This window comes from Chiloscyllium plagiosum, unplaced genomic scaffold (genome assembly GCF_037043375.1).
Source record: "Chiloscyllium plagiosum isolate Xiang-an unplaced genomic scaffold, Cpla_swu_hap1 HiC_scaffold_9, whole genome shotgun sequence".
NCBI lineage: Eukaryota > Metazoa > Chordata > Chondrichthyes > Orectolobiformes > Hemiscylliidae > Chiloscyllium > Chiloscyllium plagiosum.
In genome coordinates, this window is record NW_028270147.1 from 64,255,422 (window position 1) to 64,280,858 (window position 25,437).

Sequence of the window (25,437 nt, forward strand, 5' to 3'; positions counted from 1 at the left end):
CTTTGTCCAGCAACATTCCCTAGGACCTTACCATTAAGTGTATAAGTCCTGCTAAGATTTGCTTTCCCAAAATGCAGCACCTCGCATTTATCTGAAGTAAACTCCATCTGCCACTTCTCAGCCCATTGGCCCATCTGGTCAAGATCCTGTTGTAATCTGAGGTAACCCTCTTCGCTGTCCACTACACCTCCAATTTTGGTGTCATCTGCAAACTTACTAACTGTACCTCTTATGCTCACATCCAAATCATTTATGTAAATGACAAAAAATAGAGGGCCCAGCACCAATCCTTGTGGTACTCCACTCGTCACAGGCCTCCTGTCTGAAAAAAACAACCCTCCACCACCACCCTCTGTCTTCTACCTTTGAGCCAGTTCTGTATCCAAATGGCTAGTTCTCCTTGTATTCCATGGAATCTAACTTTGCTAATCAGTCTCCCATGGGGAACCTTGTCAAACGCCTTATTGAAGTCCATATAGATCACATCTACTGCTCTGCTCTAATCAATCCTCTTTGTTACTTCTTCAAAAAACTCAATCAAGTTTGTGAGACATGATTTCCCACGTACAAAGCCATGTCGACTATCCCTAATCAGTCTTTGCCTTTCCAAATACATGTACATCCTGTCCCTCAGGATTCCCTTCAACAACTTGCCCACCACCGAGGTCAAGCTCACCGGTCTATGGTTCCCTGGCTGGCCTTTACTGCCCTTCTTAAACAGTGGCACCACATTTGCCAACCTCCAGTCTTCCGGCACCTCATGATGAGATCTGTGTGTATATCTTGTAATAATATGAATGTATAGAAAGATAAATCATCAAATTCTCAGTATAATATTAATTGGTTTTAGGATAAATGCTAGTTACTGAAGAACTATAATATTTATGCGCTTTCTCAAGATGGGAAATGCTGTAAAATAGGGCATGATTTAGCGGTTAATGAGAAGACATAGATGTAGCTATTAGTCAAAAGCCAAGTCTAGTGGTTTTCTGATATGGTTAGGAGAATCTTACAATTCAGGAAAAGAAATTCAATACTGTTGGATTTTTCTTATTAGAATAATAATTATCCTATTTGTGCAATAGGTGGTATTATTCCTCAATTCCCTTCTTCCTCTGAATCCCCCTGATATTGTTCGTATTGCTGCGCTGGACTTCTTAAGTTCCCTTGGAAAGATAATTATACCACCAGATGTTCAGGTATTCTGTGTTTTGTCATCTTTAAATCCCAATGTCTCCTAAGGAAACCTTTAAAATTATTTTACTGCTCTCATTCTTTAACTTTTTTTGTTTTATGAATCTGTGGTATGTCATGACTAGGGAATGGACCACTTTTTTAGGTTTTATACTCTGCGATTATGAAGTATTCCTCAGGCAGATGTAATCTGGATCATCCTTAGATGAACATTATCTACCCTATTGGTCTAGCTTTCACATTTCACAGCAGATAAATTTCTAATAATTGCAAAACTATTTGAGTTGCAGACTATGTGTTAGAAATTAGGTTAAATTTACATCTACTCCGAAGAAATGAGAGTTTACAAAATTTCCATTCAATCCATCTAAATACAAAGACCTGCATTTACTTTTACATAGTGCTTTTTATAAGTGTCTACTTTGTAACTAAGTGTTGATGCTGCTGTAATTACAGGTCTATTCTGGGATTGAGGGTAAAGACAGTATATCTAGTTGAATAAACCATTTAGTTTACCCCTGATAACGTGGCGATTTTACCTTCAACTATAAAGATTTGAGAGTTTGTTTCAATTCCCTGCAGCATGCAGTCCTTCTGAAGCTGCCTTGCCTCTTTGCATCCCTTCTAGAAGACAAATCCTGGCTAATTCTTCAACATGCACTACAAGGATTCACATTGTTTGCTGAGGTAACAAATCACTCTTACATAGTTATAGTATTCAGTGCAGTTACACAGTTTGATTTATACTGCAGGTATAAGTTACTAACTTATGCATATTAAATATTTCTAGGACAGTTAATCAGTTACGTCTGGGAACAATCATCGACGTATAATAGTCTGTTATTTCATATCTGCTATGAATGGACTGAGCTATTTTTGTAATGAGTGTGCAAAACTGATCTGTTGTTGGATCTGCTGTGTAGTGAATTGTGAACTCTGACGAAGCATGCAGTGTAAATGGTTTCAAACAATAATCAATACTTGAATTTATATAGTACTCACTGCACAGCCTGGCTCATGGGAATTTATAGATTGTTGAATGACAACTAATAACTATGAATAAAGTTGATCAAATTAAATTATTTTTCCTTCAATAATGATGTTTGAGGTTATGTAAGGTTATCACTTCAAAAGAGAGGAAGTTTGTAGTCCATTCATGTTAACAAAAACTTGCCCCTTCAGCTTTGAAAAAGTGACTTTTCCGTAAGACAGCACTATTCCAACCCACTTAAATGTTAACTAGTGTGGTTGATTTATAATGCAGGATACATGATTCAATTTGTAGTTTTGTCATTAACCATTTTGACTCAATAGTCTGTCACTGATAAAACTTCTTCTTGTTTTAGAAGACATGCCATGAGGAAGTGGTTCCTCAAAGCCTTGAGTCAGGAGAATCAAAGTGCAGAGTTGTAAGCTTCTTGAACAAGGTACATTTAACTTAAACTGTTTCCTATGAAAGTCTAATTTCCTATTTTTTTTAAGTTGTTTAATGATAAAATTTGCTTACTTCTGAGCTTCTTTTTCTGCTTTATTTTATTTGTAGAACTACCATGAGAGAAAAAGTTAGCTCAACTTAATATTAAACCTAATATTTAAAGTTTGAAGCCCATTCATGGAACCAAAAACAAGGTGTATTCAATTATTAATAAAGCAGAAAAAGAAGCTCAGAAGTAAGCAAACAGTTCTGGCATTTTTTTTATTCATTCATGGGATGGGAGTGTTGCTGACTGGGTCACTATTTAATGCTCATCCCTAGTTCAGCTTGAGAAGGTAGTGGTGAACTGCCATCTTGAACCACTGCAGTCTCTTTGGTATAAGTAGACACACAATGCCATTAGGGAGGGAGATCCAGAATTTTTGACCCAGCAACACTGAAGGAGCAACAATATATTTCCAAGTCTGGGTGATGAATGGCTTTGAGGGGAACTTGGAAATGGTGGTTTTCCCAAAAATCTCCTGCCCTTGCCCTTCTAGATGGTAGTGGTCCTAGGTTTGGAAGGAATTGCCTAAGGAGTCTTGGTGAATAGAAAGTTTTGAGAAGACTTGTAGCTCAGGTTGAGGTTCTGAATGTAGGTTTGCTTGCTGAGCTGGAAGGTTCATTCTCAGATGTTTCATCACTGTACAAATAAAATCATCAGTGAGCCTCCGGATGAAGCACTGGTGGCATGGCCTGCTTTCTGTTTGTGTTGAGGTTTTCTTCTCAGGATCAGGAAATGACATCACCAACCCAAGGAAATCTCAACACCTAAATAGAAAGCAGGCTATGCCACCAGTGCTTCATCCAGAGGCTCACTGATGGTGTTACCTACTATGGTGTTACCTCCCAGCTAAGCGAGCAAACCTATACCCAGAGCCTTGGTGAATTTCTGCAATGCACCTTGTCAATGGTATTCAGTGCACCGCTGAGTGCTGATGGTGGAGGAAGTGAATATTTATAGGTGTGGTGGCAAAAGTCAGTTGTTCTATCCTGCGTGGTGTCAATCTTCTTGAGTGTTGTTGGAGCTGGACTTACCTAGGCAAGTGAAGAGTATTCCATCATATTCCTGACTTGTCTCTTGCAAATGATGGACAGGTGTTGGAAGTTCAGTTACTCACTGTAGGATTCTTAATCTCTGATCTGCTCTTAAATACCAACACTACAAGAATAGTCTTGGTATTTATGTAGCTAGTTCAGTTCAATTTCTGGTTTGTGGAAACCCCCAAGATGTTGATAATGAGTATTCAGTGATACCATAAAATATAACCATCATCCTTTGACATTCATTGTTGAAGTTGGTCATTGCGTGGTTCTTTTGATATTGTCTAGGTCTTTTGATATTGTCTAGGTCTTGTAAATGAATATAGACAGCTTGAACATCTGAGGAGTTACAACTGGTACTGAACCTTCTGCATTCAGCAGTGAACATCCCCACCACTCAGTTTAGGATGGATGGACGATCATTTAATGAAGGTGGTTGGGCCAAGGACACTATCTTGACAAAGTCCTCCAGGAATAAGTCCTGGAGCTGAAGTGACTGACCTCAAACAGCCACACTGATCTTCCATGGTGCCAGGTTTGACGTCAACTAGCAGAGATTCTCCACCCTACCCACTGACTCTAGTTTTGCTTGGGCTCCTTTGTCAAATGTGGCCTTGATGTCAAAGGCAGTCACTCCCAACTCACCTCTCAAAAGCAGTTGAGGTGGCCATGTTTGAACCAAGGCTGAAATGTGTTGTAGTTATACTGGAACACTTTGGCTAGGGGTGCAGTAAGTTCTGGAGCAAGCTCATTTAGTACTATTCCCAGAATGTTGAGGGCTCAAAGCCTTTGCAGTATCCATTACCTCCAGCCATTTCTTGTTGTCACATGGCGTGAATCTAATTGGCTTAAGACCGGCATCCATGATGCTAGGATAACCAATGGAGGCTGAGATTGATCATCCACTTGGCCTTCTGGGTGAAGGTAGTTGCAAGTACTTAAGCCTCACCTTTTGCATTGATGTGCTGACCTACCCATCATTTGAAGATTGGGATGTATACTAGTGGAACTTAGTGTCTAAACTGTTTTGTTCTTAGTTTATAGAATTGTAGAAAATAAAAGTACAATCGCACAGAAGTCAGAATTCAAGGCTGTATGCACACAACAGGCTATGTTGCTTGCTATGTAGTTTGTTGGACAAGTGTTTTCAGAATTCTAATCTGATTATTGTTTTAACAATAAACGCTATGTTATAGGCAGCTATTAATTTGCATAGTAATCTTATAAAATAAATAGGGTGGTCAGTAGAACTTTAAACTTCTGAGTCAGAGGGAAGAGAAAGGGAAAGAAGCAGCAGGATAGCATGTGTGCAGGTGGGCTTAAGCTCAAGACAGACTAGGAATGCAGCAAAAAAGGAAGGATAACTTAAGACAATAAATGATTTCCAATATCCCTAATAATGGTAAGAAAGTTAGCATTAAAGCACTTTACCTGAACGCTTGTAGCATTCATAAAGTAGATGAATTCAACGGCACAAATCATCGTGAATGATTATGATGTGGTAGGCATCATAGAGACATGGTTGCAGGGGGTTCAGGACTGGCAGTTAAACATCCAAGGATTTACAACTTATCGAAAAGACAGGGAGGTGAGCAGAGGGGGTGGGGTTGCCTTGTTAGTTAAGAATGAAAATAAATCTGTGGCACTGAATTACATAGGGTCAAATTGTGGAGTCTGTGTTCTGGACTTGAGGAACCACAAAGGCAAAAAAAACATAATGGGAGTGATGTACAGACCTCCCAGTAGTGGTCAGGACCAGGGGTGCAAGATGTAACGGGAAATAGATAGGGCATGTCAAAAAGGTAAGGTCACAGTGATCATGGGGAACTTCAATATTCGGGTGGACTGGGTGAATAATGTTGCCAGTGGATCCAAAGAAAGGGAATTCATGGAATGCTTACAGCTTGTGATGGAGCCCACAAGGGAGCAGGTTATTCTGGATTTAGAGCTATGTAATGAGCCAGTTTTATAAACAATCTTAATGCAAGGGAACATTTAGGAGGCAGCGATTCATGATATGGTAGAGTTCAGTCTGCAGCTTGAGAGAAGGCAAAATCGGATGTAGTGATGTTACAGTTAAATAAAAGGTAATTACAGGGGCATGAGAGAGGAACTGACAAAAATAGACTGGAAGCAGAGCCTAGCGGGGAGGACAGTAGAGCAACAACTGGGACTGGGGGGCATTAGATAGCCATGGCTGACAAAGGAAAGCAGGAAATGTATCAGAGAAAGAGAGAGAGCCTATAAAGTGGCCAACAGCACTGGGAAATCAAGATTGGGAAGGCTACAAAAACAAAGAGGATAACAAAGATATAAATAAAGAAGGAGAGGATCAAATATGAAGGTAGGCTAGCCAGTAATATTAGAAATGATAGTCAAAGTTTCTTTCAATACATAATCGAGATGCAAAAGTAGACATTGGGCTGCTCCAAACTGATGCTGGAAGACTAGTGATGGGAGATAAGGCAATAGCTGAAGAACTTAATAAGTACATTGCATTAGTCTTCACAGTGAAAGACATGAGTAATATCCCAACAATTAAGGAGAGTCAGGGGCAGAGTTAAGGATGGTAGCTGTTACAAAAGAGAAAGTGCTAGAAAAGCTAAAAGGTCTAAAAATTTATAAATCTTCTGGCCCTGATGGGCTACATCCTAGAGTTCTGAGGGAGGTGGCTGAGGAAATAGCAGAAGTGTGGGTTGTGATCTTTCAAAAGTCACTGGAGTCAGGGAAAGCACTAGATTATTGGAAAATCACTGTTGTAACCCCCTTGTTCAAGAAAGGATTAAGACAAAAGATGGATTATAGGCCGGTTAGCCTAACCTCGGTTGTTGGTAAAATTCTAGAATCCATTAAGAATGAGATTTCTAAATTCTTGGAAGTGCAGGGTCGGATTAGAACAAGTCAGCATGGAATAAGTTAAGGGGAGGTTGTGCCTGACAAAGCTGTTAGAATTCTTTGAAGAGGTAACAAGTAGGTTAGACCAGGGAAACCCAGTGGATGTTATCTATCTAGACTTCCAAAAGGCCTTTGATAAAGTGCCTAATGGGAGTCTGTTGAGTAAGGTGAGGGCCTATGGTGTGAGAGGTGAGGTACTGGCATGGCTGTCTGACAGAAGGCAAAGAGTTGGGATAAAAGGTTCATTTTTGGAACGGCAGCCAGTGACAAGTGGTGTCCCGCAGGGTTCAGTGTTGGAGTCGCAGCTGTTCACTTTATATATTAATGATTTGGATGAAGGAACTGGGGGCATCTTGGCGAAGTTTGCCGATAATACAAAGTTAGGTGGATAGTTCTGAGGAGTTGGGGAGGCTGCAGAAAGATTTAGAAGGTTTAGGAGAGTGATCCAGGAAATGGCTGATGAAGTTCAACATGAGTAAATGCGAGGTCTTGCACTTTAGAAAATAGTCCATGCCTGTGTTCTTTTTTTTTCCAAATGGTGAGAAATTTCATAAAGCTGAAGTACAAAGGGATCTGGGAGTGCTAGTCCAAGATTCTGTAAAGGTAAACTTGAAAGTTGAGTCCGTGATTAAGAAAGCGAATGTAATGTTGTCATTTATCTCAAGAGGATTGGAATATAAAAGCAGCAATGTGCTTCTGAGACTTTATAAAGCTCTAGTTAGTCCCCATTTGGAATACTGTGTCCAATTTCAGCCCTACACCTTAGCAAGGACATACTGGCACTGGAGCGTGTCCAGCAGATGATCCCTGGAATGGTAGGCCTAACATATGATGGACGGCTGAGGAACCTGGGATTGTATTCATTAGAGTTTAGAAGCTTGAGGGGAGATCAAATAGAAACTTAAGATAATGCATGGCTTAGAAAGGGTGGATGCTGGGAATTTGTTTCCGTTAGTCAGGGTGACTAGGACCTGTGGGCACAGCCTTAGAATTAGAGGGGTCAGCTTAGAACAGAAATGAGGAGACATTTCTTCAGCCAGAATGTGGTGGGCCTGCCAAGGAGCACAGTGGAGGCCAGGACATTAAATGTCTTCAAGGCAGAGTTTGATAATTCCTTGCGCGATCAAGAACTTAAGGGCCAGGGTGAGTGGAGTTGAAATGCCCATCAGCCATGATTAAATTGCACAGTGGACTTAATGAGCCGAAATGGCCTTACTTCCACTCCTATGTCTAATGGTCTTATTGAATAGGAATGCAAGATCTCCTAGCTAATGAAAATCCAAGACAATCTAGGCTTAATGTCCTTCCGCTTGGATTGTATTAACAGAAATGAAGACATGGAAATTATCTAAATTTGGAAAACAATGTTTTTGGTCAGGGTTATAAGATTGGTTGGATCCTGGATTTTTCAGTGATAACATTAAGCTAACTCTTTTCATCAAGTTAGTTGTTATACCTTCAGACAAGATGTTAAAGATGTCAACAAAGGAGTTGCAATCAAACCAGAGTTGGTGATCAGAGTTTGCTAGGTTTCTCTGGAATTTGATTGATTACTTAAATGCAGTGCCCACCCTCGCAAACCTCATGAAATTTCTAAAACTTAAACTTCTGCAAAAACCAAATGAAGAAAGTTTTATTCTCTGTAGGACCCCTTCCAGTGTTAAATGTTTTCTTTTTGTTTCACAGGTGATCACAACAGTTGAATCCAAGGAATTACAAGTGGAAAGGTTAAAACAACAAAATGCAATTCTAGATGCACATTTCACTCACCTAAATCGATGTGCAGTGAATGACTCTGTGGTGGAGGTATGTACTTTGCTACTTCCTTTAGAAGATTTTAACTGCAGGCTCACTATTTCTTAATTATGATTAGTGACCATGGTCTGGTACTTTGTCTTTGTGGCAATTGTTATGAATTTTGACAGACTTCGACAATGTAATGCAACACAACTGAGCCTAATCTGTCATGGCTTAATCATTCATGCATATTTCCAAATGGAGTTTTACAATGGCTATCAGCACCAGATAGCTTGACTCATTTCCAAAAACCTAAAACAGGGTATAGTATCTAAGTTGCTACCCTGAATGAGATCAGCAAAGACAATTGTTCCCTATTTATAAATATAATCCTTTTTTGTTCTTGGAAATATTTCGAAAATCTGGTGTCAACTCACGTGTCACATGGTGTTGTAATGACAGCTGGTACCTTTCACCAATCAATACAAGTACTGACAGCAGTGAAGAAAATTAGTTGCCTCCAGCACGTGACTTTTGCTGAGAGTTGTTGTATTTGTGTTAGAGGAAAGAATGAGAAGGGAATCAGTGCTCCAGTGGAGGCTAGTGGACAGGAGAGTGTGAACAGCAGACATTATTATGGTTCATTTTGGAACGAATGACCCAGGCAGGAAAGGTGATGTGGTCCTGCAAAAGGAATTTAGGGAATGAGGAACAAATTTGGAGCAGCACGGTTGCTCAGTTGTTAGCACACTCAGTGCCAGGAACCCAGGTTCGATTCCAGCCTCTGGCAACTGTGTGTGGAGTTTGCACATTCTCCTCATCTGCGTGGGTTTCCTCTGGATGTTCTGGTTTCCTCCCACAGTGCAGAGGTGTGTAGGTTAGGTGCATTAGTGACAGGAATGTAAGGGAATGGGGCTGGGTGGGTTACTCTTCAGAGGGTCATTGTGGACTTGTTAGGCCAAAAGGCCTGTTTCCACACTATAGGGATTCTATGATGATCTTTAAAAAAAAGGACCTCTAGTGTTGTAATTTTGGGATAACCCTCATGCCACATGCTTGTGAAGCCAGAACTAGGAAGGTAGTACAACTGAATACATAATTAAAGAGCTGGTGTAGGAGGGAGGGATTCAGATATCTGAATCATCAAATCCCTTCCAGGTCAGGTGGATAGATTACATTTAAACTGGAGTTACACCACTTTCCTTGAGGATTTTTGCTAGTGCCATTTGGGAAGTGGAGCAATGGTCAGTATGTGAGAAAGTAGAGGGAATAAAGGGTACTGAACTTGACAAGGTTTGACTAGGGTGTCTGCAGGGATTGGTGTTGGGGCCTGAATTATTCACAATATTCATTTTATGCCTTTATCCAAGTCATTAAAAGTCAAAAATGCAAATTTGCTGAAAACAAAACTAGGCAGCATTGTAGATAGTGATGATGACAGCACAGCATAAAATTACAATAGGACATGGATAGATTAGGTAATGGACAAAGTATGGCAAATGGATTTTAATGCAAGCAAATGTGAGGTTATCCATTTTGGATTGAAAATGATTGTGCCTTCTGAAAGAAATCAATGTTAAATACAGTGGCTATCCAACAAGATTTGAGGGTTTAGGTGCAAAATTCTTTAAAATGACATAAAAGATGCAGAAATAATCAAAACTGATAATGCTGGTTTTCATACCTAAAGGGCTGCAGGACAAGGATGAAGATGTTATGTTGCAGTTATACAAAACACTTGGTAGACCTCACTTCGGATGTTTTGGCCCTGGAGGGAGTTCAATGCAGGTTTACAAAGGATGATACCTGGACTTCAGGGATCATATTGAGGAAAATAGATAAATTTGGCCTTTGTTCTCTGGAATTTAGAAGGTTAAAGGGGCAATTTAATAGTGGTCTTCAGGATATTAACAGGAAAAGACAGGACAGACAAAACTAATTCCACTGATTTAAGATTCTAGAACAAGGACAAGGCCTACAAATAGGCTACTCGAGAGACATTAGAAAATTCTCCTACATGTAAAAACCACTAGAGGCTTGGAATACTTCCTCAAATGGCAGTTATTTTATTCAGTTAATAAAAATTTGTCTCTTTTAGATTTAAGGAAGAGTATCAAGAGTATCAGCATTTGGACTTAGTGAGTGGAAGAACAGGCTTGAGGGGCTGAATGGCCTACACCTGTTCCTACAGGAACCCTCAAGGGGAGTAAAATGTGCTTCAAGCAGATGTGAAGAACCATTACAGGAGCTCGTACCATCAGAATTTGTTAGTAGGACTGAATTTTTTTTTTGTTTTCTCAGCCATCTGCTAAACGTGCCCGGTTGGAACAATTTGATGAAGAGTATGAGAGAGCCTTGGAAGCGGCAGAAAATGCTTTTAAAACACTGCAGACCTTGATAAAACAGGGACCAGCACCCGAATGGATAAAGGCCCGTTTACAAGCCCTACATACAACGATCACTGCTTTGAACAATTGCAGGCAATAAAGTACATGACAGTCTAAAGAAATTACAACATCGTTATTCCTCCCTGCAGCAAGACCATCATCACTATAATGGAATTGATCAGTAATGTCCGTCAACCATCTTTTGAGAGTCTAGAATTGCATGTGACTAATGTTCCAGGATTGATTTGCATCAAATTAACCATACATAATGTACTTGTTGCTCATTCGTTAGTAAATTTTTAATGTGTTTAGATACAGATTTAGAATTTTTTGTTGCTTTCTGAAACAGTAATTCTGTAAGAGCTAAAGTGAATCAGCAGTACCTACTTGAGCTAGTCAGGTAGATAACTGAGCATCTAATTGACCAATATTTTAAAAAATCTGTGGTACTGGAGTTAAACAACACAATTAAGACAGTCACAAAGCTGATGAAACAACTGTGACCACAGTGCTAAATTCTCAACTGAGTTCAGAGTCTAATAATTGATGTGAAAGTTGGGATTACTCAAGCGAATGTTATCAAATTTACACAGGTTTTATTGAAAGTTCAGATCAAAAGGGCCACACTTCTCTAGCATTCTGCAATTCACCATATGTACAGTACCCTCAAAAGATCCTAAAAGCAGTGCAGAGTTCCAATGGAACAAATTCTGTTTAATAATGAACAGTACTGATTCTTAACTCTACCAACATTTTACAACTGAGTGGAGCTGTGAATGTCTGAACATATGCGAAGCAGGTTTGCTCAGGATCACCAAAAGAGTCTAGAATTGCATGTGACTAATGTTCCAGGATTGATTTGCATCAAATTAACCATACATAATGTACTTGTTGCTCATTCGTTAGTAAATTTTTAATGTGTTTAGATACAGATTTAGAATTTTTTGTTGCTTTCTGAAACAGTAATTCTGTAAGAGCTAAAGTGAACATGCACGAGGTGATAATCTTACTTTGTGTTGACATTCTGCCAGCCAGCAAGAAGCTGATCTTCCTTTTTCTGCTGCAAAGGAGTGCTTAAATCTGCAATGAGAATGTGTTTTTAAAATTGGAAGTATCAAGATTTTGTTGCTGGATGTGGTCACTGTTGCAATTAAGTACAAAACCAATGTTAAATGTAACTTTTTTTTCAAATAGGTCTTTATTATATAAAATTAATACATTTGAATCCAATAAATTATTTTACTTTTTAAAGTTGGCTTTTTTAAAATTGGGAATTCACTTTCAAAATAAACCTAAACATTTTAAATAAATCAGTTGAGTGAATATCCTTAAATTAATCTAACTTGGTACACTGCTGAATAAGGATTTGTGTAAATACATTTTACTTATGTTAACTTCCAAATGCACTGTCACTGATGCTTAAATGTCTTGATCTAACAATTTTGAAGGGAAAAAGAGAAATTAAAGTGATTAAACTACCAATCCCAGATTATTCACATTAATTTGCCCAGTGTTCCAGTTCTAAGTCCTTCATATTTGATCTGCTTAAATCCTGCAATTTCTAAACTGACTACAAATGAACAGTTTTATACCTTTCACTTAAATTACTTAAGCTAGTTTGTATAACTAAAATTATGTAGAATCAAACATTATAAATGGATATTTGCTAATTCAACTGTTCATTGGCAATTCTTTGTGTCAAAGTAGTGTGTATTCAGTAATTGTCCATAGAGATTGCATTTTATTCTGAATCTAAGTCTGATCTACTAAATAAAATTAAAAAGAAAAAATCTGAATTTTATCCTCCGTGACAGTGCTAAGGCAAGGATCAAGTCAATCTGACATTGAATGCCAGAGATAGATTAATATTGAACAGGAAAAGCTTTACCATATAACGTGCTTCATTTTTGTACTATGCAACTTTTGGTTTTCATGCCAAATATTGTGATCTACAAGTTTAATTATCACAGTTGAATTTGAAGTTATTTTGCATTGTGTACATATTCTCAGTAAGAACTATTTTAAGTGAATTCAAATAGACAGCTAGTAAATAGGGATAATTTAATTCAAATATAAAGACTCAATATGCAAAAAATGAAGGCCGTTGTTTTAACTTTTGTTCTACCAAATTGCTTCTTCATTCTAACAGGACTTCAGTACCCAGAACGTTTTGGTTGTAAGTAGTGGATTCCTATGTATATTTGATGTGTAACTAAATAGTCACAGAATTATTTATTTGCTGCTGAGTTGGAACATCAACTGTGAAAACAGACTTCAAGAGCTTAAAGTCACATTTACTAACTGAAAGCAAATATTTCCATCAGAAAAAAAACTTCTAAAATTTATACGTTCAGAAATACAACCACATGTTCGATTAGAACTATTTTGGCGTAGTTCACAAACACAATAGTTGTAATTATGAAAGTAATCAGTACAATCCCATCAATATTTCTGCACAAATGAATATGCAAAATGTATCAAGCTCTTGATTTAAATATTATATTTGGTATTTTGAGTCAAAGTATTTACATGCACCTGAAACAAATATTTCAAAGACTTCGCTAACCTGGTGATTTCCCAAAACTTAAGTCATTGGTTTGATATGGGGTTAAAATTAGTCTAGATGTACATGGCACCAAAATGAAAAACTTTGGCCCTGCCTCCACTCAATAATCTAAAAACATATCTTTCTGCCATCTTAATCTCCCTAATGTATCATGACAGAATTGATACTTAACTGTATTAAAACTGTTGTTTGACAGGAAAAAAGAAACTAATCGCAATCTCTCCAATGTGGCACTGCAATATTTACATTTACCAATTTAAACAGGTAGTAAGGAGCTTCTAAGGTAGGACTTTACACTGTTAATAAATATAAATGCTATATTGGAGAGAAACATTTGGCATTTAATGGGGCACTTACTCAGTTTTGGTATCTGCACGCTGACTTCACCAGCAGCTCTACCTCTAAAGCTGTAGAGCATAAATTAGTTTTTTTTAAGGTTAGTGTGACTTCTGCATGAGATTAACTCCTCCAGGGAGTCTTAATCTACTGTATTAATAGGGAGCACTGGGCTAGCCTCAGGTTGCATTTTATGCTGAAGTGCAAGCAAAATTGCTTTGTTACACTTAGTTTAAATGTACACAGAAAAACAGTAAATGATCACTTTTTACCCAAATCTAGATTACTTGAACATTTCACCAAAGAAACTTGTATTTTAATCTGGAGGGTAAGTTAGTCGCAAGTCACAGAGGAAAAGCCATCAGTACACCTTTCCTCCAAATAACATATAAGATTTTTACTATTAGAATCCATTTCAAAATAAAGATTTTCTGGTACTTGGTAAATATCAATAAGATGGCATCTCAGTAAACATGAACAAGCTGATGGCATCGTGTAGTTCCCAACATATCTTTCTCAGATACCCTTAAAAACTGTTTCTTCACGTATTTGCAGAGGCAACAAAATACCACGATCTTTATTGCAGCCAGCAATATTTACTGTACTAAACAAAAGCTAAACTGGTCAAAGAATAGGGAGAGGTGATATGGCCAGAGTGTTTGAGTTTTGAGTATCAAAGATGTTGACCTTAGTTTACAAAATTGTTTTAGGCACAGTTTCAATTTCACCAACTATTATCCTCCCAATTCAGATCATCCTCCCAGCCTTCAGTTTCCACCTGAAAAAGACCAAACACAGTACATATTTAAGATATAATAATATATACAATATCTTACCTTCCCATAAACTAGGCTCTCCTTAGGCAAAAAGACTTAAGGCATCAAATAGTTACATGTGCAGAGCAGTGACAATGTATTGTTATACCCCAGTATCTTGCATTTTAATAAATATATTTATAGTAAATATACAGCGGACTGTGGGAGAAATTTTTATCTTTTTGTCATTGGAAAACATCTTTTCTAGATTTTCTATTTGCCTCTGGTGCTCCCAGACTTCCTGCCAGCTTGCATGTAGACTGGGTCCACTGTCATTAGAAGTACTACATATTCAGAGATGTTTCAGTCAGAGTTGCTTGTCACAGTGACCCATTCTAGATCTGCTTTCTCCTCTGCTCCTTTAGAATACACGTGTACCCCATTTTCCACTTTAAAATTAATGAACAAAATGGACACACTTATGTCCAGTAACTTTTTAAAATTTTAAGCCAACCCGACAATGCAGACATCTCTTTAAAGATGCAGTATACCCAATCAAATCTTGGGAGGGGAATTGATTGGCAACATGTAACCCAATTGGCTACTTTCATTTTAACCAACAGCAGCATGCCTGGCAAGTGAAAGGAAATGAGCAAGGCTAAGTCAATAAGTTATGTGCCTTTTCAACTGGCCTGCAGCAAGACTGCTTCCAAACAAGTACCGATTTCTCTAGCCACTACCTGCTTATCACACAAGCACATGATCTTCCAACTTCCCCAACTGATTGAATGAGCCTTTACGCTGCAGGTGGTCTCAAGGCTGGCTGTTGGATGGGAAACATTTAAGGTATGAAAGACTTCTAAGAACTTCTAGATTTATTGAACATTATCATGCATCTGCCCCAGTGAAAGGCCCAGCAAGTTTAGTATTAGGGCCAGTGTTAATTTCCTGCACCACACCACTGTAAAATGAGACTGCAATCAGAGAAGTGCATATGATGTTTCTTGGCCTACTGTTTTGCACTCAATTTTGCTTTACGCCATCCCTTGCTTTTGCATCAGAAATTAGGGTTCATCACAATCACTCCACAAGAATATTCCATGATCATCTTTCTCTCCTGCTGAGTCGTCTGTGACACTAACTTCGTCTCGCATAAATTGTTGGGTCATCAAACACAATGTACTATCAAAGCTATGGAAATCTCTAGTGAAATTTTGGAATTGAAAATGATAAAAGATATTGATTCCCCTTTAGAAATTTTGCAAAGCACCATCAAAAATAGTACTTCCTTCACATATCATACATACACTATAAAACAATAATTAACAAGAAATTCCCTAAATTTTACGATAATTTTAAAACTTGTGCTAAACTGAACAGATACTGAAAACAATATTAACAGCAATTGGGTGAACAATAAATTACATTGAAACAACCCATGGATTTTGTTTAAAGATTTCTTAAATCAGAATATATCCATATGGATATCATTGGGTTACTGAAACAATAATGCTTACGTACTCAACATTGTGCTGGCATGTAAAACTCTCAAAATGTATCCTACAGTAGATTTAGAGGTAGAGGTAACTAAAACTAGAATTTGACAAATATAAATTGGAAGTTATTAATCCACGTCTCAAATTATACATGCCAGTAACTCAATATTATGATTAAGAATTTGAGAGCCAACAGTGCTAATAAAAAGTATTTTGCAACCACTTGAAATGTGGAGTTTATTCAAGGAACAGCTATTGCAGGTCCTTGATAAGTATATACCTATCAGTCAGGGAGGTAGTTGTCAAGAGAGGGAGCCATGGTTTACTAAAGAAGTTGAAGCTCTTGTCAAGAGGAAGAGGAAGACTTACGTGAGAGTGAAGCGTGAAGGCTTAGTTAGGGGGCTTGAGAGTTGTAAATTAGCCAGAAATGATCTAAAGAGAGGGCAAAGAAGAGCCAGGAGGGGACATGAGAAGTTGTTGGCGGATAGGATCAAGGAAAACCCTAAAGCCCTCTATATGTATATCAGGAATAAAAAAAAATGACTCAAAGATTAGGGCCAATCAAAGACCGTACTGGAAAGTTGTGTGTGGAATCCGAGGACATAGGGGAAGCGCGTAATGAATACTTTTCATCAATATTCACACTGAAAAAGTGTAATGTTAGTGAGAATACGGAGACACAGGCTCCCAGATTAGATGGGCTTGTGGTTGACAAAGAGGAGGATATGCCAATTTTGGAAGATCAGAAAATTCACCCCAGGGCTGGATGGGGTTTATCCTCAGACTCTCTGGGAAGCCAGGGAGGAGACTGCAGAGCCTTTGGCTTTGATCTTTATGTCATCACTGTCGACAGGGTGTAGTGCCAGAAGACCGGAGAATAGCAAATGTCGTTCCCTTGTTTAAGAAGGGGGAGTCGGGACAACCCTGGTACAGGCTACTGAGCCTTCCTTCGGTTGTGCATAAGGTGTTGGAAAAAGTTGAATTGGATTTATAATCATCTGGAAAGGATGAATTTGATTAGGGATAGTCAACACGGTTTTCTGAAAGGTAGGTTGTGCCTAACTAACTTGACTTCTTCGAGAAGGTGACAAAACAGGTGGAAGATGGTAAAGCGGTTGATGTGGTGTATATGGACTTCAATAAGGTGTTTGATAAGGTTCCTCACAGTAGACTATTGCACAAAATACGGAGTTTCAGGATTGAAGGTGATTTAGCAGTTTGAATCAGAAATTAGCTAGCTGAAAGAAGACAGAGGGTGGAGATTGATGGGAAATGATCATCCTGAGCTCAGTTACCAGTGGTGTGCCACAAAGATCAGTTTTGAGGCCACTGTTGTCAGTTTTATAAATGATCTGTATGTGGGTGTAGAAGGATGGGTTAATAAATTTGCGGATGACACTAAGGTAGGCAGACTTGTGATAGTGCCAAAGGATGTTATGGGTTACAGAGGGACATAGATAAGATTCAGAACTGGGCTGAGAAGTGGCAAATGGAGTTTAATGCGGAAAAGTGTGACGTATTTCACTTCGGAAGAAGTAATAGGAATGCAGAGTACTGGGCTAATGGTAAAACTCTTGGCAGTATGGATGAACCTGTGTCCCTGAAAGTTGCTACCCAAGTTGATTAGAGTTGTTAAGAAGGCATATGGTGTGTTGGCATTTATTGGTAGGAGGATTGAGTTTTGGAGCCATGTGGTCATGCTTCAGCTGTACAAGATACGGGTAAGGCCACACCTGGAGTGTTGCAAACTTCTAGTCACCACATTATAGGAAGGACGTGGAAGCTTTGGAAAGGATTCAAAGGAGATTTACTAGGATGTGGCCTGGTATGGAAGGTAGGTCTTACAAGGAAAGGCTGAGGGAACTGAGGCTGTTTCATTGGAGAGAAGAAGGTTGAGAGGTGTACAAGATAATCAGAGGGTTAGATAGGGTGGATGGTGATAGCCTTTTTCCTCGGATGGTGAAGGCTAACACGAGGGGACACAGCTTTAAATTGAGTGATGGTAGATTTAGGAAAGATATCAGGGTAAGTTTGTTCACTCAGAGTAGTAGGGGAGTGGAACGGCCTGCCTGCAACAGGAGTAAACTTGCCGACATTAAGGGCATTTAAATTGGCATTGGACATACATATGGATAATAATGGAATAGTGTAGGTTAGATGGGCATCGGATTAATTTCACAAATCGGCGCAACATCGAGGGCCGAAGAGCCTGTACTGCGCTGTAACTTTCTATGTTCTAAAACTTAGAAATGTGTATTCCATGTGCTTCAGTACTCCTGCTCCAAATCCATGCAGATTTTATCTAATTTTACTCATGTATTGAGAGTCCATATTTAAATGCTGAGTAGAATTTACTTCATTTATATTTTAAAAAAAATTAAGGAAGTTATGCAATCATTCATAGATTTGAAGATCTTGGTCTCTACTGCATTATAGATTGAAACCTTACACCATTGTAACCAACAAATGGACAGAGCAGTTCAAGATACACAGGACACATTACTCAGTTTTTTGATAAAGTACTAGTAGGTGTTGAACTGTTGATCACTATAGTGTTGATCACTATAGTGTTGAACAATCGAAAACATATTTTCAAGATACAAGAGGAAGCCTACATTTTCTAAATTTTCTATCCTACTCTTTCAGACCATAGTTAAAAAGTACCAGGAAAATGTGTCGTGCCCCTTGATTTAAAGTTTCAACTCACCTCAACAATGTCTGCTGCAAACTTTGATGCAAGTGCTAGAGTTGGTGAATTACTGTCTGCTCTCAGAGTCTTCTCTGTACATTTTGATGCTTCTTCAGTTGCTTTGGCTGTAACATTTAGTTCTGTTCTTTGTGCTGGCATTAACAAACCTGTGGAAGAAACTTTAATGTCTGGTATCATATCAGCAAACAGATCTAATTCAGGGTCCCTCTGTGGCTTTTTCTTGACATTTATAGTGAATTCCTCTCCGAGCCCAGTGTTTAAAGAGGTTTTCTGTGCAGTAGTTTTCTGCCTGGAGAATGTCTGTCCAGTTGAAACTGCTTTTTGACTTTCCTTTTTTGATATGTTCTGCTGGTTCCAGTTATCATTCCTCCAATTCTCACATGATGTAACAGAACGAGTTTTCAGTGCTAAAGAAAGTTTCATGCCTTTGGACTGGGCCTTACTGCCAGTAATAGGCAAGTCAGAAGTCTGCTGCTTATTTGATTGTTCTGGTTTTATTGTGCAAGGATGATCATCGAGAGTAGGTTCAAAGTCATCCCATGATTTGTCTTTCATCTCAGATTGATTACCTGTGCTGATGCAATCCTTTGTACGTTCAATCTTAATTCCTACATTTCTTTCATTCTCCTCTGACTTGCTCCAGTCTGGCCAATCCTCAGCAAATTCATGGATCAGAACTGAATTTTGTGTACTACCAGCTCCAGAAATATCATTCCCACGAATACCATTCATTGACATTATGGATGTTGGTGCTTCATACTGGGCTATGTCCATAAAGGATTAAAATAAAACTTAAGTTATAACTACAATAAAAATATATGGAATAAAAATTAACTGTGATCACTATTAGTCAGAACCATATTTACCTATTAGAAACTGTTCAAACATATTAAACAGGCAATGCAAAGACTGAGTTAGGCAAGTTTGGAGATCTAGTATATATTTAATACTCGGAAAAGCTTGTATGGGTGCACACACCTATAATTTAACTATTGACCAGACATCATTTTCTTCTCCTTTTCCAATGTTATGGCCTTCAGAAAATGGAAACAATTTTTTTAAAAAGACAAATGTCCAGCTTAGCTGCTTAGAGAATTGCTAAAAAAAAAAAACCTTAATGTTCATTATAAATAGACCTTTTTTAATGAAACTTGGATCTGCTTCAAATGGTTCAGCCTTTATGCCAATGAAAATCTTACCTGTGTATTTCAGTGCCAATGTGTTAATGTAAAACCCCCTAATCAACAGTTAGAATATATGAAAGCACGATTTTAATTTATTTATGATTCCACAGTCCTCAATTGTGTACTGATTGCCAACTCAGTTTCAAATAAATATTTGACAACTGGATCATTCTCACATGCATTCAATATGTGACAGTTCAGAAAAGCCCAATTTCACTGCAGTGCATTGCACAAATTCAGACTTGCCTTTCTAAAGTTTACCTGCTTTTCCCAGTATCTGAAACCTTGAAGGGTGTTGAATTTGAGCAAGATTTGTGTGCCCTTTTTCTTTCTCATATGTGGGTTTCTTCTTTGGCTCAGAGATCTTGGAAAACAGTTTGAATGAATTGTTGTTTAAGGCCAGAGAACTGTGAAGGTCATGACTATTGTTGACATGTGCAGGGGAGCCTTAGAAAAATGTAAGATAAATCAAATTTGCTTTAGCTATTGTTGCATTTTTACATCAGAATAATATCATAGATTTCCATTAATAACATTTTAATCCCTCCAAATAGAACTCTAACATTGCAACTCTATGCTCATTGCGCACAAAACAAAAACAACGTTAAGTTGACATTTCAATGAGGTGGTATGGTTAATCAATCAAGATATGAAATAAAATTCTGTAAATGTAAATAATGGGGAACGAAGGATTGGTTACTGAGCAGGAGCAAAAAGTAGAGTTAAACAGGACATATTTAAGTTGCTAGGCAGTAACTATCAGAATGTAGTATGGATCAGGACTTGGCACTCTATTTTCACTGGATGTTATTGATTTAGATAGACCTGGAGTAATGTAGGAAACAAGGCTAGGTGGAAATAGAAATTGAGGAAGACAAAGAGGTTGCTAAGAGATATAGACAGATCAAGTGGAGTGGGCAATAAGTTGGCAAATGTAGTATAACATGGAAGAGTGTACAGTTATTCACTTTGTCAATATGAATGGCAAAGTAGAACTTAGTATCAAACTTGTAAATGTTGTTCAGCAGGACCTAAATGAGCAATTGTACAAGGAACACAAGGTTAGCATGTTAGGAAGGCAAATAGCAATTTGGCCTTTATTACAAAAGGACTGGAACACAAAAATAAGCATGCCTTACTATTTTGACAAGACCTTGCGTAGAGTACTGTGTTCAGTTGTGGTCCCCACATTTAAGGAAGGTGATACTTGCATTGAATATAGTACAAAGGTTCAATTAATGGGCCCCAGGATGAGAGATCTGTTCTATGAACAGAGGTTGAGTAAATTAGACCTAAACACACTAGAGATTAGAATAGTGAGAGGTGATCTCATTGAAGCATAAAAGATTCCAATGGGGTTTGATAGGGCAGACATTTATAGGTTCTTCTTTCCCAGCTGGTAATTATAGAAGAAAAAGCTGATAGTGAAGAAATCCTCTTCATTGAACTCCTAAACTAAGTGATATGAATCTTTGGAATCGTCTGCCCCAGGAGCTTGTGAAAATTTGACAAATTTATTCAAGACTGGGATAAACATTTTTTGTTTCTCAATAAGTCAAACAATGTGGAAGAACTAGGAAAAATTCAGTTAAAACTGATGATCAGCAGAGATCATATTGAAACATGCATGGCTCAAGCAGCCATCTCTCTTACAGAATCCCAACAGTGTCAAAACAGGCCCTTCGGCCCAACAAGTCCACATCAACCCTCAAGAGTATTCCACCCAAACCCATTCCCTTATGTTGTGAAATTTTCTAGATTCCTAAGCCAGGAAAAATATTTTCTTCGCATTTATCCTTCTCAAGCCCCTTAAGAATTGATGTTTCACTTCAATCATCTCTTATGCTTTCTGGAGTTCAGAAGAATATGTTTAATCTACTTCTCTCAACATGGACAATTTTCTCACAGGTCAATAGATTTTTTTGGTTATTAAGGGAAGAGGGAATCGCATCGGAAAGTGGATTGAGATAGAAGAATAGCCAAGATTTTCTCAAATTAATTTTGTCATACTCGCTCAAAGATAAATATGTCCTTTCTTGGGCATGACACCAAATCTGGACATTATAATCTTAGTATGGCCTCACCAATGCCTTGTATAAGTGCAGTGAAACTTATTGACTCTTGTATTCCTGACCCCCTTAGAAGTAAAAACTAACAATTTGCCTTCCAAATTGCTTACTGTACCTGAATGTTAACTTTCTCTGACTAATGTAAAAGGACACCCAGGTCCTTCCAAAGTCAACAATTTCCAGTTTCTTACCATTACCATTCTAAAAACACAATTTTCACGACATTCTGCCGTGTTCTTACACTCATACAACCTGTCTATATCTCTCTGTAGCCTTTTTGCATTATTTTGGCTACTTATTATGGTAAGAAATAGGACGGGAGTATGCCATACTGCCCCTCAAATCAGCTCTGAAATTGAACATAGTCATGGTTGACCTTCTGTCTTAACTGGCTTTTCCGCATGCTTCCCACACCCCTCAGACAATGAAAATCTGTCTATTACAGTCTTGAATACACTCAACAATGGAGCATCCACAACCCACTGGTGTCGAGAATTCCAAAGATATTCAGTGAAGAAGTTTCTCTTCATTTTAATCCTAATGGAGAACCCCTTATCCTGAGATTTTGCTCATGTTCTGGAAGGGAACCTAAAGGGGAAACAAACTCTCAATGTCTATCCTGGGAAGTTTCTTTATAATCTAGAATGTTTCAATGAGATCATCACTCATTCTTTTAAATTTCAGAAGCGCATGCCCAACTTACTCAGCCTCTCATCCCAGAATCAATTTAGTATAGCCGCTAAGGCAAATAATTTCTTTCCTTAGATAATCTATTTATAACTCTCTGGTAAAGATGTGGGATGCACAGAAAACATCAGAAACTTTGTTACCTACCTTCAGGGGTGATCTCAGTTGATCTGAAGTTAGGTGTTGTACGTTTGAAGATCTTTGCTCTCTCACCTCCAACAACTACATCAGCTCCAAGAAGTGGCACCAACACTGCTAGGCTGCAGAGTGTTCCTGATACCAGACTATTACTGGTATCTCTTAGTCCTAGTAGCACCTAAACAGGAAAAGGTGTGTTTGGTACATTTTCCATGAATATCAGAAGTAAATATCTTGATTGAAGGAAGATGCACTTACTGCAATGAAGCACTCAATATCCTTTAAGGACCTCTAATGTCTACACACCCAGTTGATAGTATTTTAGTCTCAGCTGCAGATAAGCTTAGAAGGATGTCTCAAGTCAAGTCTGCCATTGTTAGCTGCAATGGATTTTGCACCTGTTGATCATTGGTAGCACTCTTACCCATGACTCGGTGAAAAAAAAGATGTCGAACACATCGAGTGTAATACTTAGAATATTCTATACTATTGGAAGTGTTGGCTTTCGAATGAGACCATTTGCGACTCCTCAGATACTGAAACAGTCCATGTTCAAATGCAAGATCTAGACAATTACCCAGCTGTCCTACGGGAGTGTAACAGATTCTTTAAGTGAATCTAAAGAGCAGTGGAATTCTTTCCAGTATTTTGATGAGTATTTATCCCTCAACTAATATAAAAAGCTTTTCATTAGACTTTGTTTGGTCCAGATGTTCTACAAGAATTTTTGTCACAACTTACTGTCATTGTACCTTGCAAAACCACAGCACTCTCCACAATAATCTGTACTTATGTGATTAGGGCAGGCAACTGTATCTGCTTAATAAGTTTTAGAACTTCCATTACCCATTGCAACTGTTTTTGTTACTACAATGAAATCATGTTTCTAACTTGATTGCAAATTCACATATAGCCCAAGTAATGCAAGTTTTACTGGAAATCAGCCTTTTGGCTGCAAACCTGTTTCATGAATAAAATACAACTATTATCATTAAGCACTAATGTACAGCACAATGTCTAATCCAGGAACATCCAAATTAGGAAGAGGAGGCCATTTAATCTTTCAAGCCTGTTCTACCTTCAATAAAATCATGGCTGATTCACATTCCCATGTACCCTCATAACACTTCACCAGCTTTTGAAAAATATCTTTAAAAATATTCAAGGGCTATGCATCCACCACCTTTTGATGGGGTTAGTTCCAGAGGGACACAATCCTCCAGGAGAAAAAAAACCCCTCAGTTTTAAATGGGTAACGCCTTATTTTGAAAAAGTGGCACTCATTACTAGATTCTCAAATGACATATATCCTTTCCACATCCTCAACAGTCAATAATGTAAGGTGTCATCAAGCAACACCTGCTCAGCAATAACCTCCTCACTGATGCCAGTTTGGGTTCCACTAGCGTCATTTAGTTCCTGACCTCATTACAGCCTTGATTCAAACATGGACAAAACAGCAGAATTCCAGAAATGAGGTTAGCAGTTCTTAACATCAAGGTTGCATTTAACTGAATGTGGCATCAATGAGTCCTAGAAAACCTGGAATCAATGGGTATCGGGGGCAAACACTCCACTGGTTGGAAGCTAGTTGTGGCTGTTGGAGATTAGTTATCTCAGTTCCAGGATATCCTTGCAGGCGTTCCTCAGGGTAGCGTTCACACCCAATCATGTTCAGCGGCTGCATCAATGACTTTTCCACCATAAGATCAGAAGTAGGAATGTTTGCTCAGAACCATTTGCGACTCCTCAGGTACTGAAACAGTCCATGTTCAAATGCAAGATCTGGACAATACCCAGGCTTGAGTTGACAAGTGGCAAGTAACGTTCGTGCCACACAAATAGAACATAGAAAAGTACAGCAGAGAACAGGCCCTTTGGCCCACGATGTTGTGCCGAGGATTATACCCTAATATAGACTAAAATAACCTAACGTACGCACCCCTCAATTCACTGCTGTCCATGTGCATGTCCAGCAGTCACTTAAAATGTCCCTAATGACTCTGCTTCTATAAGCACCACTGGCAACGCATTCCATGCATTTACAACTCTCTGCATATAGAACCTATCTCTGACGTCTCCTCTACACTATTCTCCTAATATCTTAAAACTATGATCCCTCATGCCAGTCAATCCTACCCTGGGGAAAGGTTTCTGGCTATTGACTCTATCCATGCCTCTCATTACCTTGTATACCTCGATCAGGTCACCTCTCTTCCTCCTCCTCTCTAGAGAGAAAAGTCCGAGCTTAGTCAACCTCTATTCATAAGGCAAGCCCTCCAGTCCAGGCAGTATCCTGGTAAACCTTGTTTGCACCCTCTCCAAAGCCTCTATCTTTCCTATAAAACGGTAGGCTATGACTGTCACTTAACATAAATAATCTAACCATCGCCCCTTGACATGCAATGGTGCCACCTCCACTTATTCCCCCACTAATATTGGGGTTACCATTGTCCAGAAACTCAACTGGACCTGCCACATAAACACCGCGGCTACAAGAGCAGATAAGGGGCTAGGAATACTGCAAGTAATTCAGCTCCTGACTTCCCAAAGCTTGTTCACCCTCAGGCACAAGTCAGGAGTGTGATCAAATGCTCCCCACTTACCTGGACGTGTGCAGCTCTAACACTCGAAGCTCAACACCATCCAGGTCAAAGCAGCCGACGTGATTGGCACCACGTTTACAAACATCAATTCCCTCCATCACAGATGCTCAGTAGCAGCAGTGTGTACTAACTACAGGATGCACTGCTCAAATTCACCAA

The 25,437-nt window shown here is 38.6% G+C and overlaps 2 protein-coding genes across 10 annotated transcripts in view; one reads left to right on the plus strand and one right to left on the minus strand.

Annotated features, from left to right (window-relative positions):
• firrm (fignl1 interacting regulator of recombination and mitosis) overlaps positions 1-12,830 on the plus strand; it is a 60,971-nt gene extending 48,141 nt beyond the window's left edge. For 4 of the 5 annotated variants that reach the window (XM_087990710.1, XM_043699474.2, XM_043699473.2 and 1 more), the window contains 5 exons: positions 1,086-1,199; positions 1,777-1,881; positions 2,541-2,621; positions 8,294-8,413; positions 10,646-12,830. In XM_087990710.1, the coding sequence (XP_087846836.1) occupies positions 1,086-1,199; positions 1,777-1,881; positions 2,541-2,621; positions 8,294-8,413; positions 10,646-10,831 (606 nt within the window). In that variant the 3' untranslated portion in view covers positions 10,832-12,830. The remainder of the gene's footprint in view (positions 1-1,085; positions 1,200-1,776; positions 1,882-2,540; positions 2,622-8,293; positions 8,414-10,645) is intronic. The other variant, XM_043699475.2, reaches the window with a different exon arrangement.
• scyl3 (SCY1-like, kinase-like 3) overlaps positions 11,907-25,437 on the minus strand; it is a 30,880-nt gene continuing 17,349 nt past the window's right edge. For all 5 annotated transcript variants that reach the window (XM_043699487.2, XM_043699485.2, XM_043699488.2 and 2 more), the window contains 4 exons: positions 22,682-22,850; positions 20,040-20,225; positions 18,592-19,358; positions 11,907-14,411 (listed from right to left, as the gene is read on the minus strand). In XM_043699487.2, coding sequence (XP_043555422.1) covers positions 14,358-14,411; positions 18,592-19,358; positions 20,040-20,225; positions 22,682-22,850 — 1,176 coding nt within the window. In that variant the 3' untranslated portion in view covers positions 11,907-14,357. The remainder of the gene's footprint in view (positions 14,412-18,591; positions 19,359-20,039; positions 20,226-22,681; positions 22,851-25,437) is intronic.